This window comes from Episyrphus balteatus, chromosome 1 (genome assembly GCF_945859705.1).
Source record: "Episyrphus balteatus chromosome 1, idEpiBalt1.1, whole genome shotgun sequence".
NCBI classification, from domain to species: Eukaryota; Metazoa; Arthropoda; class Insecta; order Diptera; family Syrphidae; genus Episyrphus; species Episyrphus balteatus.
Window position 1 is genome coordinate 133654390 of NC_079134.1, and position 19342 is coordinate 133673731.

Here is a 19342-nt window from a genome sequence, read left to right on the forward strand (position 1 = left end):
TATGATATTTCATTTCACGTGAAATTGAAAAGTGATTTCAATTCACTTTCGGTCGAATTGCGGAACATGGGTGTTTATATCGAAAATAGTGAAGTGTATAGCTCAAAAACTAGACGTAATAGAAATAAATCTCTAAACACTTTTGAATTCAGCACATGACAAAGTTCGAACAAAATAAAGTGTTTTTTTAAGGATGATTCAACTCCTTGTGGTAGATGTTTGTGTAAAATGTTTGGGACACCAGAATTTGAAAAAAAAAAACACTAGGTACTTTGAATGTAAAAGGTGGAGACAGTAGTACGAAGCTGTCGAGAATAGTAAAATGCTACTATACCAGTTTCAGTACCGCAGCACAGCACTTCACTCTCGATTTAGGATGAATAAAAAAGACAGAAAAATTTTAAGTATAGGTAAATTTACCCTCTAAAAAATTTTTGAAACATTTTCCAGCCCCCTCCAAATTTTTTTCTGGATACGCCACTGCTTTCCGATATTAAAATTTTTAAAGTCTGTCAGTTCTTTCCGGTGTTCAACATTTTTCGAGATCTTAGTTGTGAAAAATATAGGTCTCATTTTTCGATTTTTCAAGTTTTTACTTTTGTCATAGGTGTTTTAAAATTTGTACTTTTTTCAAAGCGCAAAAAAATGTTTTTTTTTTGAAAATTGTCTTCGAGTTAGAATATTTGATTATGTGTGAATATGGATTTTGGGCTGGGAAAAAAAAAACAATTTTTCAAGCTAAAGTAACTAACAAAGAAGGTTGATGAAAACAAAAGCTTCAGAAGACAGTTCTTGTCTTTATCGACTTTGAACTGTATTTTTTTAAGATTTAATACATGAAACCTTTAAAATTTTAAGCTCAATATTTTTTGCTATCTGATCAACAGAAATTGAAAACCAATTCAAAAATTGTTTGAAGTTTTGATACTTTGACTACACCTTTTATTAAAAAAAAAATCGTCCGCCTTGATGCCTTCTATCTTCTGAAGCTGTTACTACAGAGTGTCCAACCTTGCCATAAAATTTTCAAAATCTTAAGGTGAATATTTTTTCTCCTCACAGTTTTTCCCTAGATAGTATGTTTATTAAAATAAACCGATTTGAAAATTGTGGCAAGAATTATAAAATCCATTTATTACACAAAAAGGCATGGAAGGGTTTTTGATGATCTTTGATTATTTGTTGATCTCGTTTTTTTTCCAAATAACAGAAAAAGCTATGAAAACAATGAAAACAAAAACGCACGGAAAACGAAATTGAAGATAATGTTATTCAATTTCTTTTACATTTTGAAGGAAGGTAATTTTTACCGACTTCCAAAAAGGAGGAGTCTGTATTTTTGTGTGTGTGTGTGTGTGTGTGTGTGTGTGTGTGTGTGTGTGTGTGTGTATGTGTGTGTGTGTGTGTGTGTGTGTGTGTGTGTGTGTGTGTGTGTGTGTGTGTGTGTGTGTGTGTGTGTGTGTTGTTACCTCACAACTTTGGACAGAGTGAACCAATTTTGATAATCCTTTTTGTATTGGAAAGCTGGTGACTGCAATGTGGTCCCATTTCAATTTCGTTCAGTTATGGCCATAGAATTAGAAAAACCATAAAACCCATGGTCCATGGAAGTCGGTTTTGTTTTTTTGATAAAAATGATTATTTGATAATAACTTCGCCATGAGCTTCTCGGTCTTTGACTCTTTTGCCTTCTTGACTTAAGAAATTTCATTCCATTGTTGATTTTCGTTTTTCCTGGTCTACTGCCATTTACAAGGAATTCCTGACCCGTTATACTAAGAAGTTCTTCGTTACATATACAATTAGGTCAGAAAGACCTTGAGGTGATTTAGAGACATTTATTTACGAACTTTTGGGGATTGGAGCTCCCTACTGACAGTTGATGTAACTTTTCAAGTGGGCCTCCATCTTAAAGCTAAAGAGTTAACAGCTGTTGATGTCTTGTTCAGTTTCGCCTTCGGTAGAAACAACACTCACAAGATATTGGAAACTGCCTGATGTGATTAATACAGGAGACTCCAGTTATTACACTTCTTCAGGTCTCCCTTCCTGGAAAGCTTGATGATCATTTACTTTTTCCACTCTTTGGGGCCCCTTCCACTTACTGAACTGATCTTCATTCGAACATTAGCCATCTATAACTTTCACCAGGGGTTGAATCACCGCACACGATTACGATCATTCTTTAACGTTTTGACTATTTCTCTCTCTATTTAATCAGTAGAAAAAGATAGGGACACATAGCAACCATACGTTAACGAACGTATGCCGTAATTCGACCCCAGATGTTGTTGCGAACTCCGAATACCTGTAAGCTCCCTGGTTATCCTATAAACCTTTGTTGAATATATTAGCCACGTTTTAAGAAGGATGCTCAACGGCTTATTGAGTTTCCAGCAGGGGCGGAAATTAATTCTTTAACGAAAATAAAAAAAAAAATAATATGTCGCATTTTTTAAAATATTAATTCAACTGTTTCCATTATTTACCATTTATGCAAGTTTTTCATTAATTTTCAATTTCAAATTAAATTTTTTGTATTCTAGCTTGGAATTGCCGTCGGTTTTGTCCTACCACCAATGCTTGTCTCCAATTCGGACAACCTTGATGAAATTGGTGCCGATCTAAAATTAATGTTCTACTTGGTTGCAGGACTAACAACGGTGCTCGTAGTTCTAATGGTTTTGTGTAAGTATTATTATATCGACTCAACTATCACACTCAAACACACTCACTTTTACATACAAATTTTAAATCATACGGAAGATGGTGCTAATTTGTTTCTTCCATTTTTTTTTTCTTTTTCAATTTTTCCTTTTTTTTTTCATGTTTCACTTTATGCTATTATTCTGGAAATAATTAGTTTTCCAAGATAGACCACCAACGCCACCATCAGCCGCCCAAGAGGCAACTCAACCTAACGCAGATGGGGAATCAACATTTATACAGTCGCTGAAGAATCTCGTCCTGAATAAAAATTATATTTTACTATTGACGTCGTATGGCATGAATGTCGGTGTATTCTATGCCATCTCCACCCTACTCAATCCGGTAATTATATAGGGTTTTGATGATGTTAATTATGGTCCTTTGTGGGCAGACTAATTGTTGGATAATGTTGTTATGTTGCTGGTTTTGCTCTTTGTTTTTTCCCTTAGGTGGTGTTGAAATACTATCCTGGACATGAGGTTGACACCGGACGCATCGGATTGTGTATTGTGTTGGCTGGTATGCTGGGATCTGTTGTGTGTGGAATCGTTTTAGATAAAACCCATCGATTTAAGTGAGTTTTTGATTTTTTGATTTTTTGATTTTTTGTTAAAAGTTTAGTCCTTGAATTATAAATTTCAACAAAGTGCCAAGGTCTAACACATAAATTATGAACAAAACAAAAAGATACCTGGAGACAGGATTCTTTTGAAAAAAAAAAAACATTTTCAAAAAAACATTTTATCTCACGTGTAGAGGTGAACAATATTAATCCGCCAACATCTTCGTTTCACAACGAAGTTTCTGACAACTTCCTGCAAAACAAAAATCGAACTTTAATCTTCGCTAAGGAAAAACTTACTATATAAGACCACAAGACCTCCTGCGTGTATTTTGTTTTATTATCAAATGCACTGAAATGACAGGACACACAAAAACAGACATTCACAGCTTTTTTTTATAAAAAGGAACTTTTGTGTGAAGAATAAAAGTGAACAAAAATAGAAAACAATCTAAAAACTACCTTGAAAAACACGCAGGTTTAATTCTATCTTGTGATTTTCAAACTTTAATACAAAAATAAAAAAAACTTTTATTTCATTCTTCAAGTTGTAACCTATCATCTCTCTGTTTCATCTCGTTTCTATAGGGAAACAACTTTAGCAGTTTATGCCTTTTCTATGGTGGGGATGTGGGTGTTCTCTTTCACATTGGATACCGGGCACATTGCTGTTGTTTATGTAACAGCATCGTTATTGGGGTAAGTATTTTTCTTTTCCTTTTTTTTTATTATTATTTTTTCTGTATAAAGGGTTCTTAAGATTTTAAGTGGTACACTGTGGCGTATACTTAACTTACCTTAGGGAAAAATGTTATAATTTTTTCTAGGATTTATTACGTGCGCGCTCATTATCAGCAGTTTAATTTAATCCATTTCTTGTTATGAGTATTACTATGAAAAGCTATTAGAACGAATAGTGATTATAGAAATAAGACTTTAGAAAATAAAATAAGAAGCCAGGCAGGCAGGAAGGTTTTAATGACGGTCGGGGCTTTGTATTATTTTTAAGCATTCATGTAAAAACAACTACTTAACTCACTAATAATGATTACTGATTGGTTGGTTAAATATACTGAACGAAACATTCAAGAAACTAGTATAATTCCACTCTCATTCGATTGGACATGGGTATTAAAATTGTTGCAGATATTTTCCGTTCAAAGTCTCGAAAGAAGTTATGATTTAAAGATATGAGTTCATACTGAACAGGCCTATCCTATCCCTTGAGGTACAAAAATTACAAATCTATTTTTTTTTATATCGAAAAAAACATCCAAGATTTAACCCCTTGTCGAAAAAAAACGCTTTAAACAATTTCCTCCAAATCCATCGAATAACACTTCACTAGAAAGGTCTCTTTCAAACCTATTTGCAGTCGAAAACTAAAAGTTTCTCTGAGGTTTGGTTTCCGAGTTATTTAAATCGAAACATATTGAATAGGCCTATCCTTTAAGGTACAAAAATTTTAAAATCAATTTTTTTTTGGTTTTTCGAAAAAAAAATCACTTGCCGAAAAAAATATATTTTAAAAAAAAATTCCTCCAAATCAATCGAGAGAGACATCATTAGAAAGGTCTCTTTGAGGTTTATTCGCAGTCAAAAACCAAAAGTTTCTCTGAGGTCTGGTGGCTGAGTTATTTAAATCGAAATCTGCTTCCTAACATTAGGAAGCAGTTATCATCGGATCAAAGTCTTGAAACAAGTTTAGTTTTGGTTGAGACGAGAGCTATGAAGTTGATACTTTAGAACAGGCCTATCATTTAGGTAAAAATTACAACTCTATTTTTTTAAAGAGCTAAAAAAGATTACCTTTTTTTACTTTTCTCATTATATTAATTTTTTTATTTGAAAAGCTTACAAAAAAAAATTAAATAATTAAAAAGCCAAATATTTCTTCTAAAGAATAAAACTATTTTAAAATTTTTACTTCTTATGAAAAGAGTGAAAAAATCACTTCCATCACCCAAGAATCCATTTTGTTTTATATAACAATCTATAATAAATTTTATACCATCTGAAAGCCTATTATTTCAGCTCAAGACAAAAAAAAACTTGTTTTCCCGTTATTCAGTCAAAAATCATTAAAAAATACCGATTTTTGCGCATGCATGCACAGGCACACGGTTATAAAATACATGTTTTATAAGTTTGAGATTTTTTGAACGCTACGAAAAATTAAAAAAAAATAAAAACTCACCCAAAAATACCCAACAAAAAGTATGTGTTTTTCAAAAATTCATATTTCGAAACGCAGAGACTTAAAAAAAAAAACAGTATCAGACCCCTAACTTTTTTTTTATTATCTTTTAAATGACGTTTTTAAAATTGTCAAAAAAAGTTTCCCCTACCTATAATCACTACTTTGTCGAAAATCTACCTCATGTTTTACTTTTAAAAAACCATTTATAACTTGGTTTTGAATTTTTTTAGAATTTTTTTAATACTATTGTCAGCTTAACAGTACATTTATCTATCGATTAAACAAAATTCAACTTTCTACAACGTTGCATTTAGAAAAAAGCCATTTTTTTCAATTTTTTTTTTACCCCTATCTACCCTAATAAACCTAATAGGTTAATATCTTTCAAATAAGCTATAGAAGATTTTTGTATCTCTAATAATTTATTTTTAATTGAAATTTTTGCCGCACTGCTAAAAATTTCAAGTGGAACCGGAGAAAATGGCGTCACTTTTTCGTGGATGCTACCCTGGTTCATCGATTTATAAGACGTTATCACGTCAAAAACCAAAATTTTCTTTGAATTCTCGTTGCTGATTTATTTGCAATGGAAATTTTTGTTTGTTTTGATATTCATGAAGCAGATATTTTATGTTTTTTTTTTTAATCTGTTTTTTATTTTAAGCCTATAAATAATTTAAATAAAAAAAAGTCAATAAACACTCTGTCCAATATAAATTTGACTAAGAAATTGATATTAATCTAAACCAATTTTACGCCTGTCTCAAAAACCCATTCACAATAACACCTCATCTATAACCTTCTATAAATTATTAGGTACCTTCCTTTTATAAAATAAAATGCTTGTTCAGTAGAAACCATCAAAGTGAATAAAACATGAATTTATGAATAATCCCCTAAAGGTAACAATAAAAAAAAAAAACTCTAATCATCGCCTTTCTGCATGGCTGCCCTTTTGTTGTAATAGGATAATAAAAAAAGATGTTGCTACAAGATTTCATGAATTTTCAGAAAAAAAAAAAAATAATAAGTATACGCCACAGTACTATGTAAAAACTCCGAACAAAATTGCTAAATAAACGGAAAAATAAATGATACGCCACAGTGAACTAAAAAGAGAAAAATTGGTTGACAATTTATCACTCATACGCCACAGTGAATTATATGAAAAATAAGAATAAGACAAAAATATGATAAATAATACGTGATAAAACGTGATAAGAATCCTTATTTGTTTATGTATAAAATGTATGATAAGCATGTTACTCCAAAAGCCTCTAGAAATGAAAGCTCAGACCAAAATAATTTTTTAAAAAGAGGATAATGGACCTTAACAGTTTTTTTTTTTTTATTATTATAAATGCTCCATTGTAAATTCCAATTAAATCGTGTTAGACCCAAAAATTCGGGAAAAACGCCTAAGGTATGTCAAACGAAAATACGCACCGCGCATTTTTTTTCATTTATGTTTTGGTTTGAGATTTTGCCTTCTGTGATTAAATTGGAGTTATCTTTTGTAATTTACTTAAAAACATTAATTCACTTCTACTTAAATAGCCTTCAGTAATTAAAATACTAATTTGTTTTTTTCTTATAGATTCTTTATGACAGGATATCTTCCAGTGGGCTTTGAATTTGGTGCCGAATTAACGTATCCCGAACCAGAGGGTACATCAGCTGGTTTATTGAACGCAGCTGCCCAAGTCTTTGGTATCGCCTTTACAATGTTGTATTCTGAATTGTTAAGCAGTTATGGTGATGTACAGGCAAATGTAACAATGGCAGTTATGATGTGCGTTGGTACAGTTGTAACAGCTTTAATCGGTTCGGATTTGAAGAGACAAGCTGCCCAAGGTCCTGGTGCAATGGCAAATCCTTAGGAAAGAGAAGATTTTGTTTAAAAGACAACAAAGCTTTTGGGGCTCAGCTTCTTTGCTATTTTTTAAACAAAATCGTTTGCCGTAATATAATATTTTTTGCTTAGCGAAAAGAAAAAAATCTATTATTATTATTTTGCAATCGTTTATTATATTTTTATATATTTTTATGAATTTGTTAAAGTATGTTATTATATTTATATTTATTATTTAAGAAAATAAAAAAGACATATTTTAATATTATAATAATTATATTTTATTTAGTTAGATTTGTAAGCAAATTTTATTTTAATTTAATAGAAATGGTTGTGTTATATTTTAAAATATGTTTAAAAAGTTATTTTTATTTTAATTGCTAAATTTTTGTGAAGTTATAGCTTTTGAAAAATTTTAATTTTATTTTGTTTTTTATTTATTTTTTTTTTTAATTTTATTTTTTCTTAATTTTTATTTATTAAATTTTTTATTTTAATATTTTATTAAAATGTATATTATTGTCAGCACTGCCAAATATTACACAAAAAAATATATACTAAAACTAAAATGCCATAGTTTTTTTAATAATATTTTCCAAATTATTTATATTATGATTTAAATATTTTAAATTTCGTTTTATTTTTAATATGTGATAAAATAGTTTCATTTTTCTATTAAATAAATATTAAATGAACCAGAAATTCTCAAATATTCACTATGTCCTCTTACTTTTTGATAAGATAGGTATGCAATTTTCTTAATCTCACAGCAAATAAATTGACGATGAACCTTTGCTATAAAAACAAAATAGCGAACATTTTCAAACACTTGAGGGCTTTTCAAACCAACTTTAAACTAAGTATCCGCCCTAAAAAAGAAATGAGAGTCGATTCATTGGTAGTTTAGTGCTAGTAAAATAAAATGCACGACTGGGTCGCACGTACTTGCTCTTGTAGTTCAAAGTACCTTTATCTTAAATATCTTTTGGAAATTTAAGATTTTGTTTAGTGTCGAGAAAAAAATAATTTAAAAAAAAAATCGAAGGTTAAAAAAATTAAGTTAATTTTTCTTTTCAAAAACTTTTTTTTAATTTTTTTTACATTTTACAAATTGATGAAATATATGAACTTAAAAAAATATGACAATTTTTGAAAAACGGCAACGCTATATTTCCGTTCTCCGAATTTTTTGAAAAAAAATAAAAACGCAGTTTTGTTAGAATCAATAAGAGTATTGCCTACACCAAATTTCATCGAAATCGTTAGAGCCGTTTTCGAGAAAATTGCAATACCTCGAAAACGTTATATGGGAGATATGCGTTAAAAGGGAGATATTAAAAAAATAAAAAAAAAACGGGTCTAGATAATTTCGTAAAAATCATCTGTATCAAGTTTCAAGCAAATCCATCCATCCGTTTAGGCCCTAGCTCGATGTACAGATGGACGCACAGACGCACAGACCGACGGACGGCATGACGAAAACCACTTTTTTGATCTTCTCCATCATCGTAATGTTGGTTTTGATTAAAACCTCGAATTTTTTTTCTACACGAACAAGTAAAAAACTTAAATTTATTGAAACGTTCGAAAATTCTGAGTAACATTTTTGAACTTTGAACCCCTTAGAATGATATTTAGTATCTGGGCTTCCAACAGGCAGTAATCTAATCTAAAATCTTTTCTTATGGTTTGAAAATCAATCATTGGCTTAAGTTTTCGTTTCTTTTTTTCTGCTTTTCAATCTAAACATTTTTCAAATTCAAATTTTCGGACAACGTTTTAAAGTCTTTATGATGAAAGAGTTACAAGTTCCTCATGAAGTGAAGAAGGCTTTATAGATTTCAAGCAAAATTTTGATTCGAGCAGGCAGAATGCAACTTGTGTAATATGGAAATATTTTTACTACCAAACCGGATGCATAGCTAGCATGAAATATTTTATCACATGTAAAAAAAAACATAATAATTTTTCTATAAAGTTCTTATTTTTCTTATTACAAATACATTGCCAACACAATTTAAACAATAGTTTTCGCAGCATTTAATGTTAAGAGCACAAATAGCAAACAAAAAAATAAGCAAACAAAAAATTAGATAACTAACTATTCTTGTTGTAAATGCATGTTTCCATAAAAAATAAAAAAAAAAACAAAAAAAAAACATTAGAAATTAATGTAGAAATAAAAGGAAATGTAGACAATATCATATCACAAATAGAAAAATATTAATACATACCATATAAAATTAAAAAAAAAAAGTAGAACAATAATATATAAATAACCAAAATGTGAGTAGAAATGCTTAAAAAAAATGTGTATTAAATGGTACCTGCAATTTAAACAAATAAAAATTAAAAAAAAAATATAAAAATAAAAAGAAAATAAAAATGTTATACAGTTTTAAATGTGATTTTTGCGTAAAACAAAATAAAAAACAAAAAGTAAACAAGAAAAAACATATGCCAATTATTTGTAAATAACAAAATATAAATATATATATAAAAACAGTATTTATAAAAAAAAAAAACACCTGTTGACAACAACACTAAAAAAATATAAATAAAATTTAATTTATTTAATTGCATCACAAGAGAATAAATAAATAAAATTCATATTAAAATATTTCACCAAAAAGAGTTTTAGACAGAAAACAAATGTTCAAACAAAAAATATATATACACAGACACACACAAAAAAGATATATTTATATTATACACGTGAGTTATAAATATTGTAAATGATATATAATAATAAAAAGATTAAAAATTGTATACATATTTATATTTTAAAGAGCACTGTATATTTTTTTGAAAATGAAACACACAATTTAAAAAGCCACAATTCACAAAAACTTCATGTCATGTTTCTACAATCCATTTTTCGAAAAAGCATAGGCTAATCATAAGACAGGTCATCATGGACAAGTCTTTTAAAGTACAAAAGTACAAAGGGACTATTTCATCAAGAGAAAGAATTTTTTTTTTAAATAAAAAACTACAACCACCAAAAAGTTCTTCCTTCCAAATGAAGAACATTTAAATGAAATGAACACAAAATGTTTTGTTCCCAACGATGACATGTGATGACTTTGTCCGTGATGAGTTGTCCCATGATGATATGTACTGCACCTGTGATATGTTGAGTTGATACAAAGTTAGCGACGCTTTTTCATAAATTAAACTGCAACAGTGCAGTTTTTTTCAAACTAAATAAGTAAAGCTATCTTCAAGCAAAATAAGATTTCCACATGCTGCTATTTTCAGCTTGATAAATAGTTCAGTCAATGAGGAGTCAAATGCAGGGGATCCGAAAAAAGTAGTTTGCGTATTGATTGGTTTTGTGTAACTTTGAAAGTATAACTCTTAGAGAAAAATGATGTATACTAGAGAAAGAAAGATAATTATATTTTCAATCTAAAAAGTCCTTGCAAGTTTTCTGTCCGACCAGTCGTTATCGAGATATTGAGACTAATGCGTTTTTCAAAATGGCGGACGCCCCACAAAACCAATCAATACGCAAACTGAGATTTATACTCAGGATAAACCCCTCTTCAATACTGCATCCAAACTTAGCTGACATCACAACTTTTTTCGGATTTTTCCCCATTGACTGAACTAAAATGATTTAAAGTGACCAAATGCTGCAGTTTTGCTTAAATGCCACAAAAAAAAATATATTTCAACCAAACATTTGAAAAAAAAAGAGAACATTAAATGTAGAAAGTGACTTGGAGTATACACGTATTAAAACGAATATATATGTATGTAATATGTATATTATATTCCAAACAGACATAAATAAACAACAGAAAACATGACAATAATTTAAGTGTTAAGATTCCGAACAGAAGATTAAGAATTTTAACAGTAAATAATGAAAACGATAAAACACTCTATACAGACGAAAAGAAAAAGATACGTAAAAATTTTAATTTCTTTCTAATATTAATTTAGTTAAATATATATATAAAAAAAAATAAAGTATTAATTTTATAGGTATGTAGTTTTAGAAATAAAAATGTATGTGTAATGTTTTGGTTAATATATAATAATATGTCACGCATAGCGTAAACAAAATAATTATAATTAATTATATTGAAGGGAAATAAATGCTTTATTTGTGTGCTTTTGTAGACAAAAAAAAATATTAAATTTAAGAAACAACAAAAAAAAACAACAACAATGTATTAAATTGTAGTTATAAATGTATTATGCCAAATAAATATTTAATAAAATTAAAATTGAGTTTTGTTTTATTTCATGTTTAGAAGGTTTTTGTAGGAGGAAGAAATACTCAGAAAAGAAAAATTTGCTTGTTAGACAATCAAAAATATTCTTAAACTTCTTTTGGAAATTATTCGTGTACAAAAAAACTTGGATTTAAGAAAAACACTGATATTTAATTGGTTAACAAATCCACGGACTTGCACTTTTTTGTAAGTATATAAAATTGGTAAATGCATTAAAAAAGTTTTGAAAGAACACAAAATTCGTCTTTCAAAGAAAAAGAAACATATCTTAAAGGAATTCAAGCTCCAAAAAATTATACCTATATGGAAGTACATATATCGCTGGCTGAGAATTATAAGGGTGTATTTCATTTCAAAATTTTCGTAATTTCAACGGCTTTTAGATAAAATTTAAAAAAAAATTTTGAAAAAAATTAATGGCGACGGCACAGGTAAAAAAGACATACAACTTTCATGATTTCACATACATGTATTAATATAATAAGGTTCTATGTTATTCAAATTGCAACATAGAACCTTTTTACTGATTTTTTCAAACAAAAAAAATACATTGATTTAAGTTACATAGAACTTTTTTACGCAAATTTTTCAAAATGAAATCTTATGGAAATGATCTTTTTTCTAACTAAAGTAAAAATAAAAGATCTTTTGATGTTTTTGCTGGTATTGAACAACAGGGATGGAGTCAGCTAACTTGATAGTCAATAAATGACAGTCAAGAACGACGATTTTGCTCCATATTTCGTCGTTTTTGACTATCAACTATCGACTATCAAGTTAGCGGACGGGCTTTTGCTTAACCCTTAACTATAGTGGTGGGTCCAGGGGACCCACATCAACTTTTAAAAAGTTAATAAAAACCGTTGAAAATGAATTTTCTCTTTTTTTTTTTTATTTTTTTATTTTTTTTTAAATTGTTATCTTTTGATGCTTAAAAACAAAATTTATAAAAAAATTCAATTTTGTATTTTATTTTATCATTTCAAAACACCACAAATTTTCACCACTATAGTTAAGGGTTAACAGCAAAGAATTTTTGTATCTCGTTCGGTACTCTTTAAACCAAAATATGTACTATCCAACCTTAACTTTTGCAATAATTCATAACCTAGATATTCTTAAATCATAATTAAATTAAAATAATGTTTTTTGTGTGCCAAGAATTGGAAGTGATTTTTTGAAAACTTTTTTTTCATAATCGAGGTTGGGAATTTCATAGTTCGTATTAATAAACCAAAAGTTAAAGAAACACTTAGATTTCTTAACTTTAAATAAAAAAAGTCAATTTAGTACCCAAAAAACAAAAAATTAACTAATTTTTAGTGGTATTTGGAAAATTGAGTATTTTTTATTTTTTCAAAGGTCAAGATTTTACTCTACTAACCGTAGTGAACTCTTCGTTATTCATCTTTACAATTATATTACAATAGTTTCATCGAATAAAACTTTTTTTTTAACGTGAAGCAAATTTACTTACGTTATACATGGAGACAAATAAGCAACTTAGAATCAAGATGATACTCCTCTAAAATCCAATCCTCTTAAATAAAATTTGTTTAAACATTTTTAAAATCAAAGTGAACTTCATTTTAATAAGAATTTTCTTCTTAAGAAAATTTAATAGTAATTTCGATTGGCAGTCCGGAATCATTCTGAAAGCTTTGTATTCGCACAAAACTGACAGTTTTGTATGAATAAATTTTTTTCAGAATGATTCCGGACGCTTCCGGACTGCCAATCGAAAACGCCATAAGTGTAGATATGTACCTGCTAAGATTGAAATGATTTTTCATTAATTTTATGTACTTATTAAAATTAAAAGATTAAACAAACTTTAAATTTTATTTGGCATACATTTTGCACCGTAGATGATTGTTTTAAGACTACTATCTTTCTGGCATAAAAGCATGCAAAAATCCGATTGATTTAATATAAATTCTAAATGTTTTTAGCATGTCTTTTTTCTGTGTACCTTATTCAACAAAAGTAGGAATTTGTTGTTTTCTATAAATGCAACAACGTGATTTGTGGTATTTTTTTCTGTTATTTAAAATAGATTTTGACTGTTTTGTGCAAAACTTGAATAAAATTAAATTAAATCAAAGATTATTTCACGATGAAGTCACTTTTTTCATATAAAATGCATTTATTTGTAACCATAAGGTTCTATGTTGAACATAGAACCTTTTTCAAAATTTTTTACAAATTATTTCATGAAAAGGTTCTATGTCATTTTTTTAAAAATGCTCATAGAATCCTTTTTTGTGGTGAAATTAATGTTTTTTTTTCATGGTTTTATGATTTTTTAGGGTCCTTTATAAGATTGCATCAATACTTTACTGCTATGTAACTATTTTATCAAAAAACCAGCCTTAAAAAACTTTGAGATCGATTTTCTCAAAACTAAGGTGAGTTGACATACAACCCTATAATTCTCAGCCAGCGATATGGCAGGTACCGTTATTTTTGGTAATAAAAAAAATTAAATACATTTTTTTTCGTATACATAGTAAAAGACATTAAATTGCATACTTATTTTGGAGCTCAATTTAATTAAAGATTTTTTTTCCTCTGAAAAACAAATTTTATGTTTTTTTTTTCGTATACATTTTTACCAAATTTCTATACAAGAGTCTTAAAAGTTTTAACAATTTAAACTCTAAGGCCAAATTTATTCACTCTCTATTATATTTCAAATCGTCATTAATGAATGAAAATAGGTATGTCGAGTCGCATACGAATTTAAAAATTTCCCCTTATATGGCGACTACAAATACATATAATGGAGTGTGCACAAATAGGGCCTAAGAGTAAGAGCAATATCGTGCGACATAGCCGTGCATTTTATTTCGGATGGTTACTGTAAAGGGCCCAACCCATAGAATCTGTCGCGTGCGTTACGTCGAAGTTTTCAACTGACAACCCGATAAAATACACACGTTCTTATGAGAATCGACCCATACATGACGGACTCAACTAATGCGTTTTATGGGTCGGTTCTCATAAGAACGTGTATATTTTATAAAGCTGTCAGTTAAATACGTCGACGGAACGGATGCGACGGATTGTATGGGTTGGGCCCTTTACTGTCTACATACGATTTGTTTACAAGTTCTTACCAAAACAGGGTTGTACAAGTGAAATATTAATGCAAAAAATACACATTTCAAACAAAAATAAAACGAGCGACTGGGGTCGCACTTATGCTTAAAGTAACTCTAATGCTTAAAGTAACTCTAATGTAAAAGCTTTTTATTCAAGAAAATTAGAGGAAATTTTAAATTTGATATTTTTAAGAAATTAAAAAAAAATATAAAATAAAATCTGTTTTTATAATTAATTAAACATCGTTTTAAATGATCTTTTACAAAACAAAAACATAAGTATCCCAATTTATTTCTAGTATAAAAAATAATTTTTAGAAAAAGATTTTCGAAAATTGTTAGAGCCGTTTTTTTTAAATATTTTTTTATACATAACATAAAAATGTTCTAACATTTTTCAAAAAAAAAGTTGGTATGCCATTTTGAAGAAATAATTAATTTACATATATAAACGAAATTTCAAAATTTTTCACAAAACCCGTTTTCAAAAAATTGATTTAAAAAAAAAACTGAAATATTATATCCAAAATGTGTTTTTTGAAAATTTTAATTTTAATATTACCTTTACTTAAACTCTTTTGTATAAAAATTTCCGTTGAAATCGAGTTAGTCTTGTAAGAGATAGTCATAAAGCAAAAAACCGTTCTATGACAGGTACCGTTTATAACTGTACAAAAAATATTTTTTTTTAATTTCAAAAGTTGGCTCTTATATGTAACACTACACACAAAAATTTTAATCAAAATCGTTAAAGCCGTTTTTTGAAAAACTAACTTTTCTATTTCCGTTATATGACAGTTACCGTTAGTTTTGGTCATAAAAAAAATCAATTTTTCCTCTAGGGAATCCCCAAAACTCTTAACTACCAAGTTTGAACAAAATCATTCCAGTAGTTTAGGCTCCAGCTCGAGGTACAAACAGACAGACAGTTCATTTGGAGTTATTATTGACCTTGCACTGAAAAACTGTACTTATTTGTGCTCACATCCTATTCTTATTTTATCTTAGTAAATTGATCGCAAACCCCGCTATCTGGCAAGGCTAATCAATAGTTTATTTTGTTCAATTTTGTTGTTGTTGTATAATGAAGGAAAAGTACCTATACCTACTTTAAAATAACAGAACCTGTCTAAATTAAGTAGAAAACAAAATATAAGAACGTCATATATGCGAAATAATTTTACATTTTAAAATATTAAGAAGTGTTACCTGTAAAGAGTTAAAAGATAATTGATAAAACTTAATAAATTAAAAAAAAATTAAAAGTTATAATTCTTCCCATTTTTTATCTGATCCTATAAAATTGTAAGATTATATTTTATTAAAAACTTTAATTATAATATTGTAATATTTTTTTTTTTTTTAACAATTAAAGAAAATATGGGTTCTTATAAACATTTCAACGAATCAATGAAACTCATGTCTTATCGTCAATTCATGCATTTCTTGGACTTGAATCACTGGGTCAGCATGGCTATAGTTTCGAATTTCTTTTGTGAGAATTCTCGTGAAAAGCTACGTGCTTCTTACAGTCAGATCCAGCTACCAAGTAGAATGTTTTCGCCAGAAGAACGTTTCCCAGCTGGATACTATGCAAGTCTGGGTAACAGTGAAATTGGTTTGGCTACTACAGCTGCCATACGAGCACTCGATCTACCATTAAGTGATACACCATTGGATTCGAATTTTTGGGCTGCCAAACAAAGCTTTGATAATGCTCTAAATAAAATAATTGAAATTGTCGATTGTGTTGATCCGAAGAAACTTATTGAGAAGGGAATTTATTCACAAAGCACATTCGAGAGCACATTCGGGTTAAATTGGTGCGATGATAAAGTGCCAACGACTTCATTAAATTAAATTTTTAGGTTTTTTATGTATTTTTTTTTTTTATTTATTTGTTTGCATGTAGTTTTTTTAAATTTGCTTAATGTTTTTATGTTTTTAATAAATGGTTTTATAAAAATTAACATTTTTTTTATCTTGAATGTATTTTATTTTGAATTCACAGAAAAATTCAAATGGAAAGGGGATTTATGAGACCCCGAATCAACATATATACCTACGTTGAACAGCATGTAATATGTGAATGTGTTGACTTTGTAGTTTTTCAATGTTGTAGAAATATTGTAGATTTTCAAAACACGAGGAATTATTATGCTAAAATAGAATTTTCCAAGCATGTTGTCTTCTAAAGCAGTTATACTGCTATTCCAATAGTCTTCAGTTCACAAACCCATATAATCGTTAACCCGAATTAAAATCGGAACACAAAAACATTTGTATTTTTAGAAAACGTTATGATTTTGAAAAACAAATAAAGACAAGATTCTTCTTTAATTATTTTAATTGTTTTATGTTTTTTATTTAAAATCATTTTATTCAGGTAATTAACAACAAATCTTAAAAATAAAATTTAACATATATATTGACATAAAGCAGTTACAGATATATTTTATTTTCAAATTTTCAAATCAGATTTGCTTTGCTACATACATTAAAAAAAATATTAAAAATATATTATACACATTACACAATTATAAAGAAAAAAACTTTAAACTAATTACTTTTATATTTATAATTTGTTGGTTGTTTTGAAAAGAAAAAGAAAAAAAAATATAAACAAAAATGATGCGAAGCAAATAAATAATTAGTAAAGCACACAAAGTTAACTAACCATCTTAAAATTAATATACGTGCTTAGGACAAATATAATATAGATATGTCAAACAAAAATTAAAATATATTTACAAGATTTTGTTTTAAATTTTAAAGCTAAATAAGTGTTAGTTCTTTATTTTTTTAAATTTATTTTATTAACATAATTTCAAGATTTTTAATATAATTTGACTTTATAATCTAAATCTTAAACAAATATGTATTCATTAAAAAAAAAACTATGTAATAGTAATTAACGCTGTTTTATTCTATATTAAGTTTACTTTGAACCTGAAATGTCTTTTGTTTTTTTATATATTATTTTATATATTATTGTCTATACCCCAGGATTTTCAATTGATATCTTTACAAGTTTTAGTTTTTTTTGGATAGTGATATGTGATGAATTTTTAAAAACTTATTTGGCTTGGAAATTATGATGGTTAAAGGATTTTTTTATGAGTTACGATGCTTTTTTATACTCAATTAAAAATAAAAATATATAAAGAGCATTATCCTTGAAAATTCTCAGATCTTTTAAAAGACTTGCTAAGTGTGAGTATGTGTAGGTAAATCACTTTTGACAGACTTTTTTATATATTCAAAACCGCAAACGATGTGATTGCGAAAAGAAAAACCACCAAAAACAAAATCTCTTAGACCAATTTTCTGTAACGAAACTTAAATATTTAAGTAGAACATAAAATCTTATCCTGTACTTTTTCCTCTGCGTAAACTCATAAGGTTTTATGTAGAACTTAAATCCTTAAGTTTCATTTCAGCAAACAGCTCTTAAAGAATATCAAACTGGCGTATTTATAAGTTAGAAATTTCAAAACAATTCATTTTTTAATTAAATTATGTATTACAAACGAGAAAGCCAATTTGCGACAAAAATATGAAAATCTGATGTTTTTGTTGGAATTGTTTTTTTTTTTACATTTATTTCAGTCAACTGTTTTGTAACCAGTAACCAGCCCACAGTTACTTTTAATAAGGCAGAATACCTAATTAAAAGCATAGGCAAAAAAATTAACGAAATATTTTTCTGGCAAGTCCTTTGGTTTATAAAACTACTGAAAGTTGATCTACGTAATGTTAGGAATAGTTTAAAAAACCTCAAAGTCCACAAGTGTTTACTCTGAGAGTATAATATTTATAACATAACTCCGATGAATCTTTCTCGGGATCTTACTCAGAACGCGTTTTTTTTTTCAATGGCGGAGGCAACACAATCCTAAACATGGCAAAGGTAAAACAAGAATCAACCCCTCATTACTACTGCATCAAAACTTTGCTGACGTTACAACTTTTTCCAGGTCCTCTACATTTTGACTCTATGCTTATGGTGCATAATCTTACGGTATTTTTCAATGATGGATATTATAGAACTAAAACCAACACAATCTGACTTTCCTGAAAATAGTTTCGTATTCAAAAAAATGTATAGTTTGAAATTAAGAATCGTCACAGCAAGTTCCGCGGATAGGTTTTTGAAAAAAAAATCATATTTGTTATCTACGATTGATGCCCTTTCATGACATTGTAAGTTCTTATTTAATTCGATGCTGGGGTTTTTCTCCATATACTTTTTGATATTTTACTTTGGAAAAACAACAATGCTACGAAAACTCATAATTTGAGTGTATATTTCAGGCAAATGAACTCATAAGTGTATAAGTTAACCATTTCCTTTCTCTTAGTGCCAGCATATACATTTTTGTTCAGTGCTAATAATTGGGAAATCCTACTGCGGATAGCTTTGCCAAAAAAACACGCCTAGTGAAATGCAATGTTAAATTTTGAGATATGTCTAACCTATTGAGAGACAGTCAACTTTTCTCGAGAGAAGAGAATCGGTAGTTATTTCCAATAGTCGTTTGACTAATTATATTATTTTACTCAAAAAGCATGCATGTGACTACGAGAATACATATTGAAATGATTTTATAAGTTTTGAACTTTAAGAAGTGATATTTTTTAACAAAATATGTTTATAGGACTTAATTT

General features: G+C 28.3%; 2 protein-coding genes across 4 annotated transcripts in view; both read left to right on the forward strand.

Moving 5' to 3' along the window:
* LOC129914065 (feline leukemia virus subgroup C receptor-related protein 2) overlaps positions 1-7486 on the forward strand; it is a 73870-nt gene extending 66384 nt beyond the window's left edge. For all 3 annotated transcript variants that reach the window (XM_055993117.1, XM_055993134.1, XM_055993126.1), the window contains exons 7-11: positions 2547-2688; positions 2864-3051; positions 3159-3283; positions 3860-3970; positions 7069-7486. In XM_055993117.1, the coding sequence (XP_055849092.1) occupies positions 2547-2688; positions 2864-3051; positions 3159-3283; positions 3860-3970; positions 7069-7351 (849 nt within the window). In that variant the 3' untranslated portion in view covers positions 7352-7486. The remainder of the gene's footprint in view (positions 1-2546; positions 2689-2863; positions 3052-3158; positions 3284-3859; positions 3971-7068) is intronic.
* Positions 7487-15900: 8414 nt separating this feature from the next.
* LOC129907166 (uncharacterized) lies at positions 15901-16563 on the forward strand. The gene is made up of 2 exons (XM_055983252.1): positions 15901-15979; positions 16050-16563. Exon 2 carries the CDS (start codon positions 16055-16057, stop codon positions 16532-16534), a length of 480 nt encoding a protein of 159 aa, XP_055839227.1. The 5' UTR covers positions 15901-15979; positions 16050-16054; the 3' UTR covers positions 16535-16563.
* The last annotated feature ends 2779 nt before the right edge of the window (positions 16564-19342 follow it).

Excerpts from the sequence above, each read along its gene's own strand:
- LOC129907166 (XM_055983252.1), top strand. The coding sequence starts at position 16,055 with ATGGGTTCTTATAAACATTTCAACGAATCAATGAAACTCATGTCTTAT.